At 38.8% G+C, this 18,737-nt stretch overlaps 2 protein-coding genes and 2 long non-coding RNA genes across 15 annotated transcripts in view; 2 read left to right on the forward strand and 2 right to left on the reverse strand.

The window, feature by feature from the left end:
* Positions 1-13: 13 nt before the first annotated feature.
* Positions 14-4,434, forward strand: LOC133268803 (uncharacterized). The gene is made up of 3 exons (XR_009743169.1): positions 14-437; positions 528-619; positions 4,308-4,434. It is a non-coding gene; the product is annotated as an uncharacterized LOC133268803 (long non-coding RNA).
* ZNF639 (zinc finger protein 639) lies at positions 2,785-7,450 on the reverse strand. 5 transcript variants are annotated; one of them, XM_061452470.1, is made up of 8 exons: positions 7,165-7,431; positions 6,816-6,930; positions 6,060-6,164; positions 5,892-5,970; positions 5,617-5,684; positions 5,261-5,368; positions 4,290-4,424; positions 2,785-4,019 (listed from the first exon to the last, which is right to left on the reverse strand). In XM_061452470.1, the coding sequence occupies exons 4-8, from the start codon at positions 5,921-5,923 to the stop codon at positions 2,872-2,874; spliced, it is 1,491 nt and encodes a 496-aa protein (XP_061308454.1). In that variant the 5' UTR covers positions 5,924-5,970; positions 6,060-6,164; positions 6,816-6,930; positions 7,165-7,431; the 3' UTR covers positions 2,785-2,871. The 5 variants fall into 5 exon arrangements, with proteins under 5 accessions (XP_061308454.1, XP_061308455.1, XP_061308458.1 ...); XM_061452471.1 differs by lacking the exon at positions 6,816-6,930 and having other exon boundaries at positions 7,352-7,450; XM_061452474.1 differs by lacking the exons at positions 5,892-5,970; positions 6,816-6,930 and having other exon boundaries at positions 7,352-7,450.
* Positions 7,107-18,737, forward strand: part of LOC133268804 (uncharacterized) — a 38,922-nt gene continuing 27,291 nt past the window's right edge. The window contains exon 1 of the long non-coding RNA XR_009743171.1: positions 7,107-7,189. This is a non-coding gene — a long non-coding RNA (uncharacterized LOC133268804). The remainder of the gene's footprint in view (positions 7,190-18,737) is intronic.
* The window catches only part of PIK3CA (phosphatidylinositol-4,5-bisphosphate 3-kinase catalytic subunit alpha), a 41,387-nt gene continuing 38,252 nt past the window's right edge, over positions 15,603-18,737 (reverse strand). For all 8 annotated transcript variants that reach the window (XM_061452442.1, XM_061452441.1, XM_061452444.1 and 5 more), the window contains 2 exons: positions 18,512-18,663; positions 15,603-17,352 (listed from right to left, as the gene is read on the reverse strand). In XM_061452442.1, coding sequence (XP_061308426.1) covers positions 17,082-17,352; positions 18,512-18,663 — 423 coding nt within the window. In that variant the 3' untranslated portion in view covers positions 15,603-17,081. The remainder of the gene's footprint in view (positions 17,353-18,511; positions 18,664-18,737) is intronic.

Below are 18,737 nucleotides of genomic sequence, written 5' to 3' on the forward strand. Positions count from 1 at the left end.
GAGGGGGAAGACAAAAAAAAAAAAAAAGACTCAGATACAAATTACTTGCAGATACAAAATACTTTCAAACCCACTCTTGTAATTTCGTATAGCTGCTAGGTAGAATGCTGCTCTTGGAGAAGATTAACTTTGTGGGTATCCATGTAACAAACAACTGGATTTGATATACTGAGTGTCCCAAAGAAAAAAAATATAATACTGGCATACTTTACTAATTCGTACAGCTAATTTCTCTCATCCAAGATTGTGATGAACTGCTGGAGCTACAGGGTTAAAACCAACAAGTCTCCAGCAGCGTCAGACCAGCTGCTTTCACGTGCTCTCTGTTCACCTCAGTGCAGCAATGTCAGAGTACTGACCTTCCACTGACGTGCATCACATAAATAAGCCAAACTCCTGTCTTCCCTTCAATGGCAACAACATACTGCTTCTGGCATGTACAGTCATTCTTTTTGGCCTTCCAACTTCTAGACAGACTCCACTCATTACTTACTTTTTCTATTACTTAATTATCTTTCTTGTTTTAGCATGCTGATCATGTGGAAGCAGATATCCTACCTGTGTTCCTACTGAGGTAAAATGAGTCAAGCTACTCCAGTACATTTCCATTTACTTTTTGGTAGGTATTAAAGAAAATACTAACATTAGTCCCTTATTTATAAAATCCAACCTAAGACAAAACTTGAATATATTTCCTAATTTGACACAGTGAGGTGCATTTTAATTAGGAATGATTTGGCTTCATAACAGGATGTTCTGTGATTCCCAGTTTAGAGATTAGCAGTAACACAACTCAAAGATAGACATGACATAGTTATTCAGCAGTCAGCAACAACTTTTCTCTATCATGGGGCACTCTGCTTCTATTAGAGGCCACCTTTATGTACAGAACACAATGCTGGTCTATACAAACACATGTGCTCACTTTTTTTTTTTTTACATGCCCTTCCTCCCCCCCCCCCGGTTTTTGCCATCCCCTGGAGTAGCTTTCTCTCCAGAGCTCAACTGTGGCATTGGGGGTTGGAACTAGATGATCTTAAGGTCCTTTCCAACCCAAGCCATTCTATGATTTCACTTGTGTGTTACCACTAAGGGCAAGGTTTTACAAGAACCTCCCCCAATTATACCCATATGAACAAAATTAACTTTCCATATAAAAAATAATTCTTATTAGTGCTTTGCTAGCTATATTATTGCAACCATTTTAAGCCAGCCAGGACGTGTTCAAAATAGGAAATTAGCAATTCTACCACAGACATTGCCATTCTCTGTACAATGGACTAATAAAATAGTCAGGACACCATCAGGTTGCCCTTTGCAACAACTACCTAGAAGATTTAGTAGTAAATCAGCATTTCAAAGTGATGAAAATGGACTTTCCTCCTGCAAAGAAATACATGCTAACTAGTTCATTGTAGGCTTTCCAGAAATACTTCCTCTAGAAATTAGAACTTCCACAAAGTGACTAGATTCAGCCAATTTTTATCCTTAGCTTTAAAATTCAAACACAACCTTGCATGCCTTGAAGCTCGTAACACCAAATCTTACAGAACAAGAAATGTTTTATACATTCATTAAATCTATACAAAGCTTATATTACACAATCTTACATTACAAATTTACAATCAGGGCAGGAAGAAATGTAAACTCCACCGCTAACTTCTGAGTAATTTCACCCTGGTAACTAGCACAATCAAATGACCTCACCCTTGCTTTTATCTGTCCAAGCATCCACTCAGAAATACAGCTACAGAATGAATTGTAAAGATTTGCTTCTAATGATTATAATGGCAGGACAGCACTATCTAATCTCAACAAATGTGTGAAAGCATTTGAAAGTGATTAAACTTAGTAAGTACTGCACCAGTGTTTTAAGCCAGTATATAGACGTTTAAAACCTACAGAATTAAAATAACGGTCCTCAAATTAGTAGCAGTGGCAAGCTAATTATACAGAATTATAATACAGACTAATAGAAGCTTGCTCTAAATGAGGTTGGTGATATACATCATTTCACTGTAGGAGCTAATTTAGTATTTTAAATAAGAAAATCACACTTTGTACATACTCAGCTGGATAACTTTGGAAATTCCCTTGCAATTACTCCTTAAAACATGACCCAATCTACACAAAAGCAATGCGTGCCTCCTTGGTGCATTAAAAGATAGGAACAAGGTAAATACAGGAGACAAAAATCACGCAGATAGGAGGTCTGTAGCAAGTGTGTCGAAGAGAAGGTTGCTGGATAGTTCCAATGACAGTAGTTGAAATTAAACACTGAACAAAGGAAGTGAATGATGGTATCGGATAGGTACCACAGGAGAAAAACAGGTCAATTTTCAAAGCTTAACACAAGTACATGGTGGGAAATGTAGGCCTGCATGTGAACTTCGAGAAGTCCATGCCTCGGAATTTTTGGAACACCCTTATCTTCGGCATGCTGGTGCAATTTGCTGAACGTCAGCACAATGACCTGCTGCTGCAGAAGGTAACACGAGCTGGACACGCAGCTGAGATCAGTATGGCGTTACTTAAGCATGGAAATGGATGTTGCCTCTGTGTTATTTTAAACTTGGGAAAGCTGATCTTCTACATTACAGGTGAAAGCATGGGATGACCATCAGAACTGCTATCACAACATGCACCTACTTCCACTGTCCCTACCCCCCAGAGTCTGATCCATCACACTGTGTGATTAATCCTACTGAAACCCCTACATAAAGAAATTCACAACACCAAGCTGTTCTGCATGCTTTCCTGACATAAAGATGAAAACATTAGAACTGCTGTTAAAATTGTATTTAATATAACATTTCAGTGACTAGAAATTAATCTCAGTTCTAAAAAACTGATTACAGGGAACGACAGCAATTACACTGTCTCATGTATCTGAAGATGACTTAAGAGATCTTTTTCATTTCCAAACCTCATTAAACAATCAGTACATTTATGGGGCAAATCTGCTGAATGCCTGAAATCCAAATGAGTTTTGAGGTCTTCAATCTGTCCTGTTGAATATTCACAGTATTGACACAAATAAATCCCTTCAGATAAATGAGTGCTTAAATGCTTGCAATATTCCAACATACCTGAAAAGCCCTTCCCACAGTCATCACAAACATGAGGAAATATTTTCGTGTGTTCAATAGCTACATGTCTATTGACATTGGTATGCAGCCTGCTCCTAAAGCCACACACTTGGCATACAAAAAAGTTCTTGCATTTGTCAAAACTGATTTTGTTTATGAGGCTGTACTGCCCACGCTCCTTGTTATTATAGCTGTCACTTAACTCTATCAGTCGACATGCATGTTCATTCACCACATGGCTATGCAGATCTTCCGGGTCATTTGTTTCATGCTCACAGAATTGACACAAATACTGCTCGTCACAGCTGTGCTCCTGGAAGTGCAGGTACAACTCACTGCTTGAGGAGAACTGCATGTCACACTGCTCACACCAATAAAGGTGATCACTGAAGTGAGTGTCTGCGATGTGCTGACTCAGATTCTCAAATATCACTGTTTTGTAATCACAATATTTACAGATGTATGGATCCTCCTCGTGGAGTTTTACATGTTCAATGAGCTGCACTTTGCTGGAGAAGCTTTCTTTACAAACTTTACAGACATGAGTGTCTGTACATGTCTTATGCTTTAGGATCATGTGCTGCTTTAAATCAGAGAAATACTTGCTATTAAACTCACAGAGCTCACATTTATATAAGCCACTGCTGTTGGCTCTCAGTAAAGGCCATTTCTGTTGAGCTGTGATATTCAAAGCCTGGTTCTTCTCAAATATTTTACAGGTTTCCAGAGGGATCTCCTCTAGGTCCTCAGCTTCTAGTTTTTCAGGTGACACAGTTTGTGTTTCTATATCATGAACTTCTACAGCATTCACTTCTGTTGTAGAAATTTCTACAGTTTGAATATCTAGAGGTTTCTCTTCATCTGTAGGGCTGTCACTGAATATAGGTGAATCACATAAGTCTCTGCACATTCCATTATTAGTACCTTTATCTGAAGGATGAAACAGATAATAAAAGCAAAAGGTTAAAACAACCCTGCAAGACACCTAAGTCCATATTTTTCAGTTAGTTGTAGCAGCTTACAAATGCAAGAAGCAGTTACTTTTCCTCAGCCCCCACAATGTTTTATGTTTAACAAGTAAATAATGGAAACAACAAATCCTTCACCTCTTCTGTCAAAGCAAAAACATCACAGTAAAAGCCAGCTGATGTGCTCTCCAGATTTCCAGCATCTAAGCTGCAAATACACATCAACCTTTACCTTTATCCTTCTTTTTAGGGTCTGTATAGTGGAACCCCACATTTGGGTGTGACCCACTCCACTGAGAAGTCCCAGCATGCACTGGACTTCCATCATCATCTGTGTCCACACTCTGCGCCGGACAGTGGAATCTACCTGCAAACATAAAAGAAGGGTCTTCTTGACATCATTTGCCCATACGAGCATCATCATGATTCTCTGATTTAACCACAGATCTCATTTGCTATTTATGCATTTTAGCTGCATAAGTTTGTATACAGATCACATCATAACCTACATTAAAGAAAGTAACAATAAAAACCTTAGAAATTATTTCCATATGTACATAACGCAGCAAAAAAAATTCAAAAGGTGGCAACTCTATCTTTAACATTTCAGCAAAAAATAGTAGATTATACTAGAAAAAACTGAAAATCCTTAAATGAAACTTCACATTTGAGACACAATTTAAAAAGCATATTCTTAAATATTTCTGGACATTTTAATGCTTTAAGACCTCTGGAGACTTGCTCACTAAATGATGAGACTAAAAATAAATATAATAAAAATTCATCCTCCCATTTGCTGTGCTAAACTTTACATCCACCAGTGGACATCTTATAAAAATGTATTTGGTTTTCTGTAAGTACAAGTACAGTTCAATGCAATGGGTGGTAAATTCCACCTGGACTCTCAAGGTTATTTTCATCAGCTTTACATTACCTAGCTAGTGGACATTTAGACAAAGTAGTCTAATCATCATTACTGATCTAACATTGAAGAATCTTTTTTTGTCATCACTGATTCGACTTTGAAAATTTTATTTCCATTAGAATGATTAAACAGACTTCCCCTAGTCTGAGGCATATCTCATCACAACGATGCTCAGAAGTCATCCACTATGTATTTTGTATTCTGTGAACTTCTAAAGAATAGGAGTGCGACTCACTTAGTAAAGAACTGTATAATAAAACCCCAAGACACGGTCTTACCTCTGTTTTCAGAAAACTTTATATCTGGCTGTTTTATAGAACAGACACTATAGCAGTGGTCAGAAAAAATGCCACTGTTGTCTATGTATTTGGTTGCACCCGAAGAATCTAAAACAAACAAAAGAAGGTTTTAATGCTAATGCATTGATGTAGCTACGTATGTATTGAATGTTCAGCACAATTCTCTTCATCAGCCACACATCTTCTACCAACTTGGGTAGAAGTCAATATATTTGGACCACAGCTTCTTGTCCCACCCTTTATGTTACTGATTCTCCAGGTATTAGCACACGTGGTCCGTTCTCATTAAATAAGTAGTCTGAAAAAATCCTACATAACTCAAGCTCTAGACTGACCTGAATATCGAGAAGGATGTAGAGTCTTCCTTTTCCTCTTTTTAGGATGTTCATTCATTTTGAATGGCCTAAATGGACTGTAAAGTGAAAATACTCAAGAGTTAGACTTGTATGTATTATCTTTCATGAAACAATAATTTTGAAAACCTGCATATTAAATACAAGAACTTTGTTCCTACTCCCCCCCCCCCCCCCCCCCCCATCTTTTTAAAGTTAAGAATGAAACTACTTAAGTCTAATTTTGTATTTCTACCCTGAAACAAAAGAAGGTTCACCATAAAGCCAGACTGGTCGGGACTCTGGGCATTCAAGAACTCAGTGTAACTTATGAGGCAGTTCTCCAACACCTTGTTGCTTTTTGTCAGAGACCAGCTTATTCTGAGGCAGAGTCCTTCAGATAAAACTTTCATGTTGAAAACATCCAAAAAGTCATGCTCTCTTACCAAAATATCCTAGACTCTTCAGTAGCAGCATGCAGAACAGCCAAGTAGCTGATGGCTGTATAGCTTCCAAAAGTAGCAAAGAGATCAGCTTGAGAAGATTTTCATCTATGAAGTGACATTTTAAAACGCATTAAAACTTCAGCACAAGATAAATAAAAAACCACAATCAGACGCACAAGCATTACAAAGAATGAAGCTATGGAAATTGAAGCTAGAAAACAACATTAAAAGTTAGTATTAATTTTAGAGTATCAAAATAAGAAAGGTAGAGGAACTATTTATTTTACTTTGGTCCCAGCTTAGTCTGTTTTCGCTGCACTTGGCCGCTCCTGACAACAGAAAATACTTGGAGACAACACCAAATATACTTGAGCTATGTAGTTTTGTGTTTTGTATTTGGACCTATGACATTTAGGTCTAAATAATTTTGAAGAAAAGGCTCCAAACATGGAACCTGATGTGATTTGTACTAAAGCACCCAGGAGGGGCCTAGGATCTTCTGAAGCCAATGCCATCCACCCGGGGATGAAAGCAGGGAGAAACAACCCCTCATCAAGCAAATGCAATTCTCATGAGATACAGTAATTTGTCTGAATTCAAATTTTATTTTAAAGAGAGAATTACATGGAAAAAATAGTTTTGGGTGGTTTTTTTTTATGTTTTATTGCCGTCTGGAATCATCGAGTACCCGCAACACTTCTGAGTGCGAGGGAAGAACCTACAGCATACCGAGGCAGCATGTTTTATCCCAATTACCGCGGCTAATCTTCATCCCTGTTAACCTTTTACCCACGGATCGGGTAGAGGGACGGTAGCGCCTGTTGTTCTCCGGCGTTTTTTCCCGGTAAACCTTCCCGGCGGTTTGGCGCGGCTATGGCAAAGCCTCAGCAAGGCCCTAAACAGAGAGATCCCCGCTGCCCCCGCCGCGGCCTGCGCGGAGCCCGGAGCCGGAGGCCGCAGCGTGGAACCCCGGGCAGGAGCGTGGCATCACACCGCCCCGCCCCGCAGGCAGTGGCGGGGAAGCCGCAGGCAGAGGCGAGCCCTCGGGGAGAGAGAGAGGGCCCGGACCGGAGCCGCCACCGTGGGGCGCCGGGTGCGGACTCACACTTCAAATGGCGCCGGGGCGAGAGGTAAGATGGGGGCGGGCGCGAGGCGGTGGTCAGTGGCACGCAGGCCGCACCCGGCGCGGTAAAACGCTAGGGAGAGGCGGGCGTCGGCTTAGCCGCGGGGCGCCCCGGAGCGGCGGGCGACGCTGGTGGCCTCTCCCCTCTGGTCTCGCCGCCGGGACTCACCTTCCGCTCCGCGCCCAGCCACGGGGCCTCTGCCGCCTCCCGTGTGCCGCGGGGGAACGGGCGGGGCGCTGCGAGGCCGCGGCGGGAGGGCGCCGCCTGGCGGCTGCGCGGGCGCCTTCTGACCCCGGCCAGTCGCCGTCGCAGCCGGGGTGGGGGAGGCCTAAAAAGGTGTCGTTTAGTTACCCACGGTCGTGATTTTTGTATCGTTGCGGAAACTGACCCTTAAAGCTTAAAATCAATATGAAATAAGGTTTGGAGAATTGAAATAATCAATTTCCCTCATCTCAAGGTTTTCCAAAGTTATAATCACAAAAAACAAAAACAAAAAATTCCCCCTTTTTGCTCACTCTGCCTTCACTTTTTTAATGCCATAGGAAAGCGCAGTAACTTATACTTCTCCAACAAGCAGAACATTTCAAACAGCAGCTTATTATTTTGAAAAATAAGAAGTTTCTGTTTTGAAGAGCAAAGGGAGACCAGTACAGTCACTTAGTTTGAGGACTCAAAATAGATGATGGAATTTCACCAAGCGTTTCATTCATGGAGCTATTCTGCTCTGGCTTAGCCTGAAATTGCCTAATTTTAAGGTAAACCTTTCAATTAGCACAAAATCCACAACATGCCGTGTTTTTGCTCCACTGACCAGTAAAAGTAAAAATTACACCCTGCTTCTGGCCTCAGTTTTATTCACCAGTTGGAAGCTGAGATCAGACTTACGCTGTTTATAAAATCCTACCTCTAGGCTTTGTCCTTCCTGCACATTGGAAACATCTCTCTAGGGAGATGTGAAATAACTTCTTCCTGTGGTTATACATAAGTTTTGATGGCAAACAGCATGAATATGAGTAAAGGTGTCGTTTTGAAGGCACTTAATTTCTGAGGGCTCAAGCAGTGTGAGTGTGGTGTATCCATTATCTCGTGAGCTGAATTAACAGACAAGATCCTGGCATCCCAGTTCATGTTGTTCTCTGCTATTTATTCCAGCCATAGAAGCTGAGGTTTTTCCAGGACACCTTGTGCTAAAGTTGTCATAAATTGGCTATAGCCACCCCAGTGGGTGGATGCCTACGTATTTCTCTCTCTGCTCACCATAATGTTTTTTGTGTAAATATTCTGAAAAACCCCACTTTCCCCAGTTCCCAACGGAGGGCAGTAATGAGAATTTAAAATCTGTAATTTGCCGAAGCAAAGGGGAAAAAAAAACTGAAAACCCCACAAAACCAAAACGCTAAAAACCCAACTTTTCTTTGAATTCAGTCCTGCTCAGCGAGACAGACTTTGGCTAAGCACAGCTCAATACATCATCTATACCTTTTGATTGATTTCTTCTCCACACAAAGCAGCACAGCCCAACAGCACCTATGTCCCAATGAAAACCTAAGATGCCCATGTCATATTCACCTTATTTTTTAAATAAGTACCACAAATGATGCTCATTTCAATTAGCAGGGATTCATACTTTCTGAAATAAGGATGGAGTAAGTCCTTTCTTCAATGAAAGTAGTAATGTCAGCTCACAATAATAATCTTTGCTGAAGAATATTAGCGTTTAAAAGGACATGTGTGTGGGGGGGGGGTTATCTGAGCTATCTTGTCTAGCATCAGTTTTCTTGCTCTTTTGCTACATAGGTTCAGATTTTGATTCAAGTTTTTCCAGTGCAGGTTGGAAACCAGATTGATTTCTGAGCATAAAGTCAGGAGGGCTTATTGAGATTCCGATGCTAAAGCAAACTGCCCATATTGCAAGTCCTTCTTGTTTCACTGCATAATTTTGCAAGTTTTCCACAATCTTTTTATGCTTTAGGGGCAAGACTCAGAACTACCCCAAATGGTAATGGCACTAAAGTCTAAAATTTGCATCTGAACAAAAATCCCCTTCTCCTGAACCATCCCATGTATTCAAAACAAGGTACTAACCGCTCATAACCATTTCAGAGTTACTAGGAAATTTAAAACTCACCTTTTGCTGTAATAGAAGTTTAATCTGACAGTTCAGGTTACTGAACTAGCTACTTCAAAAATCACCAGCCATTCTTTGATATGCTCTCTCCAGTCCAGAGCTCAGCTTGAGCTTCAAAATAAATGTAAGGATAATTATGTCCACCTTTTATTATGGAGTTTGATCCAGTGCAGATGGAGAATCTATTAGAACATAGCAGTTTTCAAAGCTAGGCAGCAGCGATTGGAAAGAGCTGACCAGCATACAAAGGTCAAAGGTTACTGGGGACAAAGATGTGTAAAAGTGACCTGATTAAAAGCACCAACACTTCCCTTGTCCCTCCAAAAAAGTGGAATTCTCAGCTAGAGAGCTCAAATCCCTCCCATGGTAACAGTTTGTTCGCAACTGAAGTCCAAAGCAGACCAACATGTCCACAGAGGCAATTCCACTGCAACTCCATGCTCTTACATGCACCAGTGACTTAATTTCCCAGAGTGGTTTTTTACTCTTTCAAAATTAGCACTGGATCCAAAAATACAGCCTAGTTTGTTGGTGGCGGGTTTTTTGTTTGTTTTTTTTTTTTGTATTTATTTTGGTGGGTTTTTTGGTATAGTTTCAGTAATGAAAGCATGAGGAATGTTTTTCAAAACCAGACTTATGTAGCACAGACTTCCTTCCAGCTGGAACACTTCAATAACATCTGCTCTCTTATGATAACTTTGACAACCCACATCTAAGTTACTCATTTTGAAGATCAACAAGTACAAAAACCAAATGCCACATGTATTTAGGACAGCCCATCTGTAAGTAACGCAAATTCCATGTTACCCCCCAGATTAACTGATGTACAGAATTTCTATGTCCTTTCTTCTAGCCTTTTTTGAAAGCAGAGCTGCAACACCAAATAACACCTTCAAGACTTGAGATTCCCTGAATTCTCACTTCAGAATTCACGTGTATCAACCACATTATTTTAATTTAGTTAGTGTATATACATTAACACTCGAAAGTGTGATAAAAAACGAAGTAGGTTTTTTTAATAAACAGCATGTGATACAGACCAAGAAGATAAATAAAAAGCAGACTTTTTACAGTTTTCCATGAACATGAACTACAGTAATTATCATAGGCCAAACTTTTGTTACTTGAGTAGCACAGCAGAAGGAGGAGAAAAAGGATTGTGGGTTTTTGTTTTTTGTAAGTACTGCAAGACTATTCTCAGTATGACAGCACATGCATCTTGCTGCATCTTAAATACTTTTTTTTGGCCCACCAAAAATGTCTTGCTTTCTAACTACTTTACCACAGGACCTTTATCACAGAATGACAAAAACATGGCAACACACACCCCCCCTCCCCACCCCCCAGTAGTGGTTATTTCAAAGATAGTTGTCTCATTTTAAAAGGTATTTAAAGCACTGGTGGGTGTTTGTACTCTGCTTTTGATACAGACATGTAACTGCTACCAGCTTCCACAAAGTTACATATAAGCATCAAGAGATTACACCCTCCTGGGCTCTATTCATCGAGAATGCCAACAGGATCCTGGACTGCCTTAGGAAGCGTATCGCCAGGCAGGTAGGTTAGCCTTCACCCTGCCCCTCTGCTAAGTGCTGGTGTGGCCACACCTGGGTTGCTGGGTCCAGTGCTGGGCTCTCCAGCATGAGCTAGACATGGATGTAAAGGAACAGCAAAAGGCTGTGAAGACAAGAGGTGAGGCTGACAGAGCTGGGACTGTTTAGCCTGAGCTTAGGAAAAGCTCAAAGGGTACCTTGTCAATATATATACTTGATGGAAAGCAGCAAAAAGACAGGCAGGACTTTTTCTCAGTGCTGTCCACTGAAAGGACATTGGGCAATGAAATAGAAGAAATTTTATATAAACATTAAGGAAAGCCTCTTTCTTGGACAGACTCTAAACCCAACTGGACAATGTCCTGGGCAACCTGCTCTTGGTGACCCGCTTCAAACTGGGTGGCTGGACTAGACGATCTCCAAAAGTCTCTGCCAACCTCAACAATTCTGTGTGATTCTAGAAATCCTTGCAGTTCAAATTTTCAAGCCTGAGAACCCAGACCTCAGCCTGCAGCTGTATACATTTTAAATCCTTATCAAAATCCACTTTTCTATTGGAGAAAGTATGTGGATATTGTTAGAACTTGCAGAGGTGCAAGGGGGCAACGGGAAGGGATGATACTCCCAAATCATGAGTTACAGATTTATCTTTACAAGAGAAGATGAAGAATTTGGACCACAGTGCCTGCAAGGTAAGAGGAGGATTCATCTCCATCTTTTCCTTTTCTTTCTCCTGCCCCAAATGAAACCTTAAGACAACTTTGGACAGCCTAGGACAGTGGATAATTCAGGGAACAGAACACTATTACTGAAGCCTGGAAATAGTTGAAAAGTAGTTAAACCAAAGAAACAAAGCCGAATGAGGTTGCAGCCATGAATATCCTTGTTTTGGCTCTCAAGGATTAAATTACAACAGATAAGATTGTTAGGAGAAACAGCTTCTGCCCAAATTAGGCTTTCTTCAGCAATACAATTAAATCAAGTTTAACTGTGATTAATTTTATTACTAGAACAGATTCCTAACAAAATTTATGCAGTTACACTCAACTAAATGGTTCCTAAACCAATTTAATAGCTACTGAGGATCTGGCACCAGAATTTCAGAAAGAATCAAGATAGAATAGTGTATTTTTGGCCTTCCTTATGCTAAAGGAATATTGCATCACATACAGAAGTGACAGTAAGGACACTTAAACTTACGACACATTTATAAAAACCAACATGGACTAGCTTCAAAGTACAGGCAGACCATTGCTTCAGTTGATCTTATCTTACAAATATTTTATGTTGGTCTTAAAGGGATATGCTATGGGCATATCCCTTTTTAGGGAAGAAGGGTGTTGGAGAGGGAAGGGAAGAGACGGGGATGGAGGGATCCACCTCTGTTTTTCAGTCAGGAGTGCTAATACAGCAAGACCTTATCTTTTCAAGAGTCTATTCCATGAAGTTCAGAAGTCAAGAATACTGTACTGCCAATTAAGAACAACTATTTTTCCTGAGTGTGGGTTCTACAAGTCTTTATACTATGAAAGAGCAGGAAGAGGAAACATTTAAGCTAGCAAACAATAAAAATCCTGAAAGTCTCAGGAACAAAATAACTATAGACATCTCCAGTTATGAACTGGAGAGCTGAAAAGGCTAGTTAATAAAGACTATTTCAAAATAAAATTGTCAAGTGTTTAACTGGGGTGCTAGCAAACATTCCTCTCATTACAAGAACACTTCACACTGCATCATATGAATAAATAATCTGGAACTTTAATATACATATAGTCTAATTCTGATTTCATATGCTATTGGGAATCCAGAGTGATTCTGATGAAATCAGTGTTATATGAGCATAAAGTGAAATCAGAATTTCCTCAAAGACCAGAGCACCTATAGATTTGGCTAGTGTATACTGATAGAGAACTTTCAGTTTCCAGTTGGCTTCCCTTCATTAACACAGATGTAAAAAACCAAACCAACCCAAAACACCCACAAGCAACAGCAGGGGTGGTGAGCTACACATCATTCTGGACAGACAGAGCCCTACTGAAACTGAGACAACTTTCAGCATAAAAAAAAGATACAAATTCGTTATATGTATGCAATATGTAATGCAAAATTAAATAGGGATTCATCAATTTACAACATCCACAGTGTGTAGTATTTAAAAAGAAAAAGCAAAACAAATAAAAAAAAAAAACAAACAACCAAAACCAAGTGTGGTTCTTCTTCCATTCAAGTAAAACTAAAATGAGGAAAAAAAAATAATTAAAAAAAAAAATCTTAGAAGCAGCAAGTTACTATTCTTTCTGTAATACCACACCATTTTCACTAACTTGAAGCATTTTCAAGATGTCAAAGACATCAACAAAACAGTAATTTCAAGTGGCTTTTCTGATACTTGTTTTTTGAATGGGTCCAGCCCAGGTCTGCAACCTGTACAGACATGCAAAAAAGGAGGAATTCACAATTATTCTGAAGTACAGATGTTGGAACATGCCAGTTATAAAAATGACAAAGCAAAGAAAATACCTTCAAACTGTCAACAGCCATGGGCTACTGACCACCTGAAGAGAATTTAATATTTTACATAAAAAAGAAAGCTGGAAAAAACCAAAAACATCCTTCCAAACCCACTAACAGCAGGGTCATCACATACAAAGTTCTCTACAAGCTTGGTAATCTCTTACCCTTAATATGCAGGCTTATATCTTCTCCACAAGATGCCAAACCACTAACAATTTTGGTTTTATTTAAATGCTTTTAATAAAAAAAAAATATACTGCAAATCCATTTTGCTTATTAAAAAACTACTAATGCACCCTTCTGGAACAGAAAAGTGTGCATGTATAAATCAGTACAGGTGCTTCTTCTGCTACTTTTAGGACAGCAAAGAACGTATTTTTAACAAAAAATTAATTATCAGCAGCCTGTTCTGTCATTAAATCAAATGTAGTTTCACAGCTGAAAAAGTTACTGGTTTTAAATTTGTTATTTCCCTAAATCACCATTTCTAATGCTTTGTAATAAAACACATGCCCAGTCTTGGGCTCCTTGCTGTTGTAGTCCTACTACAAAGTTCTGCAGAAGTAAGGTGTTCAGATTCAATTCAAGCTCAAAATTAAGCTACTTAGTGTTTTGTGCAACTGATTCCCAGAACAAAGGGAACATTTTTGAATCTCCATGAAGTGCGAATAGTTAAAAAGTAAGATCAAAATTCCAAGCCATCTCTGTAAAAAAACTAAAGCTCAGTCAAAGGTGTTTTTACAGTCTATAAGCAGATCTTATTTCTGATACTGAGAAAAGATGACATCCTCTTACTTATATCAATGTAAGTAAACAGTACCTCCACTAACTTAAGTTACATCAGCACAAGACTGGCACAACAGGATAAGGTAATTAGGGTTAAACACTTTGAAGCTAAAAGGATTTATTAATTTGTTTTGAAACACTGGCAGAACATTTTTCAAATGCCCTTTCTGATTATGGTAAGAACTGCTTAAAGCCCATGGGTTTCTACTTTTTTTTTTTTTTTCCTTTAAAGTCTATATAATGACGGTATGATTTGGGATAATTAAAATCTTTCTTTTACTACTTGATGTTCAAAACTTACACAGCGTGTGCATGGCATTTAGTTGCAGTATGTTTTGGAAACGGAGCCTAATTCCTTATACCTTTCTGCTCATGCAAAAAGAACACTGTGCTTGAACTGAAAGACATCTATAGTTAATATTTACAGAAATAAATGGCTAGGAAGGAACAAAGTACAAAAGAAGTTGGGCTCATCCAATAAATTCATTCAGGCTGGAAAAAGCTGACCATCTCTTAGATAAATGAGGTAAAGCATTGTTTCAATACCAGATAAATAAGGATAATATAGCACCTAATGTGGCATTTGTGCAACAGTTTCACTCAGTTAAATTAAGAGTTATAGCTAACAGGGTTTCAGATTGTGAGCTAAATTTAAATTGAATCCAAGCCATATTTTAAGAGAGCTGAACCTTCAGAGTGTGTTGACTGCTAAGCAATACATACAAGGGTAATTTTGCTCTAGAAAGTAAGACCAAGGTCAGCAGGCATTAAAATATTCATATGAACAAAAAGGATGATGTAACAGTCAATAAAAAGAGTACTGGACTACTCCAAAATATTCAGGAGAACTAAGGAAATACAACTTCACATTCCCCGTACTATTCTTGGAACTTCTGTAGTTTTCACAAAAACAGGTTTCCCCCCCCCCCAGCATCAAGTATCCGTGTGTGCAGTAATCAACTGCAGGATCTTGACTTTGAAAGTGTCTTGAAAGACCAAAGTCTTCGCTTTACAATCCCCGAAGTCTTTCATAATGTAACTGATTGCACATTTTTAATATATTACAATTTTCTAAATCAAGTCAACCACTCATTCCCTCATCAGTACAGCCTGCACAGTTTATTTATATACTTATATTCTAATCTAACACCAACTGTCAGCATATTTTATATCACATGGGGTATTGCACTTTCTGAGTGGTGCCCTGGTGCATGTTTGCCAGTGAACTAGCTGAACCCCCGAAAACCCCAGACCTTTGCAATTCACTCCAAGTGCTGCAAATCTAGCCAGTTAAAATATTAGGGTGAACATCACCCTCAGAACTGTGGGTTTCACTAATTAAAAAACCTGTTTAATAGAAACACTCCTACCTGAAGCTGTGCATAAGGGCAATCTGAAATCCTCAGTACTTCTGAACAGTTTCAAAAAGTGGTGCCAATTTAACTGATTGCACACATTGTATTGTGTTAGAGGACAACAACTACATTTACAAATATATATTACACACACACACAAAACAGACAAAGCTATAAAATGTTTGGTAACTCCACATGCTTTGAGCTAGCCAACGCATCTGCTGTATGTTGAACTGCTTATTACTGATCATATTGAAAAACCTAAATTTCTCTTTCTGATGTATCTGTTACTGATGTTATCTGGATTAAACAACCACTTCCAAAGGAAGAAGAAAGAGGAGAAATGGTGGACCCAAAGACTGAGGGCTTAAATGTACGTTCCTTGAATAGCCAGCATATCACTTCAGTAATGTGAAGAGTGATGCCCAAAAATTTTTGAAGAGACTTAGGCCAAGTTCACCTCTGGCATTAGTGGGTGCATGTCCCACTACTTTAATGGTACTTGTGTCCTCTTTCACCAGGGTTGAATTTGGTCCTAGGAGTATATCTGGTCACCTTCAGTGACATTAATGGAAACGGGAGCCTTGGACAGATAGAACTGGGCTGCAAAATTAAAAGAGTGAATATTGGACAAATCATGTAAATAAAGAATATATATTAATAATAGTTCCTGTTATATAAATAGCCTTTATAAAAAAATAATCTTTCAATAATTTTAATAACTCACCTTTCTTTAGGTTCTGGAAAACATGTATGAAAAAAATCTATTCAGTTCAAGTTAGATTAAACCAAACCTAAGATGAACAATACAACTCTCTGTTGCACTAAACCCAATTTGACCATTCAATTTCCAGGTTAGTCAGTTTTGGGGGATGACAGGGAGTTTCTTTGTGAAGGTATGAATTGCACCTCTAGAAATACTGAGCAGAAGAAACACCATACCAAGTGGGCCTACTTCCTACTGCTTTCAGAAACTGTGCATGTGACAGACCCAGAAATCAAAGGGTCATCCAAACCCCATAACTGTTAATGCCTCTGAGCACATTTAAAAGGCACTGTCCTCTCACTATTGTTTTTAGATCTTTGAGCTTAAGACTCCTTTCATTCAACCTATGCTGATTTTAAATATTTGCTATCACTTGAATTCTCTTTCCACTCGTCAATCCAGCATAGGCTCTACCAGTTGTACCAGATCTAAGGTAATATGTGATGGACTCTATGTTCATGCTAGAACTATTTTCTTTCTCCTTCTAATTTATCCTATCAAGTGAAAAAAGGAAACGTTCTTCCAAGTTTACCTTTTTGGGCTTAAGGCATAACATGAAGTCACACATCATACTAAAGCTTAATTTTTGAAGTGTACAATTTTAGTGCTATCTGAAACCCTGTTTTACATTATTTTTCAACAGTTGTCTGAGCAGTTCATCTCTTTTCTTGCCATAAATTCAGATGTTCTTCATGGTTTGTGCAATTCCTATGCAACCAGTCTTTGCTGCTAATGGGTATTAACAGTGCAGTACCCACAAAGTGGGCTATCAGTTCTTGTTTTCTTTGCTTTCATTTCAGTTCAAAGCATGCTGTTTTATTGTGTGAAAGATCCAGTCCATTTTTGTTGTCCAGCCACCATGGTGAGCATCATTCATTTGCTTCATGAAGTACTCCAGAGCTTCCTGCTCAGTTTTGTCCAATGCAAGGGTCTTTCGAATGTATGCAATATCATCAAAGGACTGCAGTTCTGGCATTCCTGAGCCAAGCATCATGGAGAAAAGATTTATGAAGAGATTGGCATGCTGCCGAATTGCTAGATAAGCCTTGTAACACATCTCCTGGAACCTGGAAGAGATAGGGGAAAAAAAGTCAGTGTATTTCCCTGTTAGATGTATATTACTTTTTCACTTCCAAAACAGTTTTCAGGTAACTGGACACTAAAGAAGTAGACAGTCCAATAAGAACACTATAATGTTGCTGAGAAAATATACTCATCTTCCTACTTAGGTATATCTTATTTTCAGTAAGAATTAGTAGTGGTCAGACTAACACAATAGCCAGACTGAAGACAGGCTTTCTAGCCTTAAAACTCATTTGCAATTCATGCAAGCATTTAACACAAGTTTATGGGTGTTCACACAGCCATTTCACTCATTGCTACTGGTATTTCAGATTTCAAAGCACATTTCCTGATAACCAGGAAAGCATTTTTTGCAGCTGTGTATCAGAGATGCACTTCTCCTGTAGTTTTAAAAGGGCAGTGGCTGTTGCTCCTTAGATACTGTAGAGAAGGCACTGAAGACAGGGGAATTTGCTGTATCACAACATTGGGTGAGAAATGCACATTTATGCTGAAACCACTAAATTTAAGTCAGGTTAAGGAAAAAGCAAAAAATCTTCACTGCAGCATTGAGACGGACACTATAACTTAAAATCTGTCTCTGTCTAATAATGAAATTAAGATTAAAATTGAAACCTCTCAAAGACTAGGTCTCTGGAAAGACACATATTAAGAATGACTTTATTATTTTAAAGTTATCTTTTCTTAGCAGGTTCTGCAGAATGTCATAAACTACACAGGCTAGCTGAAGAGCTGATATCACAGCAGCTATAGGAGAGAGAAGCATTGCTGAGTAACCAGCAAGCCTCTGATGCACATTACACCTGATATTTAAGAATACGTGTTTTGCAGTTACGCAATGCTAAGAGGATTTTAAGTGTTATCAAAAGAATTTCAGATATTAAAAAATTTATCTTTATTCACATATGTGCTGATCCTGCAAAACTAAAGTGAGGTTTCATGAACCCAAGCCCATATATGAGCTATCACCTACTGAGTGATTAAGTGGACTGATCTTCAGCTACAGGAATAGAACATTCTCGCTGCAAGCCAATTAAAATACTACTTTTCAGTTAAAAGGTCTAATAATTAAAGATAAAATGTACTAAAGTAGGTAATTTTAGGTACAAAATACTCTGGAAGTTAAATGCTGCAAAGGCTCACCTTTCAAACTCCCTTGTTTTAGTGCATTCTTGGGCTCCTTTACTAATCACTATTAAGAAGTCCTGTGTTAAGACAAATGGCACACGCTCCCTTTTATAACCAAATTTTTTCTTCTTGTGATCCAGGAAGTGCCCAAAGTCAATGTGAAACAGCTTGGAAAAACAGAATGGTATTTTAAGATTAGTAATTCTTTGTATAAAGTATGTCAGAGTAAAATTATCATTTA

The sequence above is a fragment of the Pezoporus flaviventris genome, unplaced genomic scaffold (assembly GCF_033815535.1).
Source record: "Pezoporus flaviventris isolate CSIRO_AGI_PZ_B2104156 unplaced genomic scaffold, CSIRO_AGI_Pfla_v1 ptg000013l, whole genome shotgun sequence".
Lineage (NCBI taxonomy): Eukaryota > Metazoa > Chordata > Aves > Psittaciformes > Psittacidae > Pezoporus > Pezoporus flaviventris.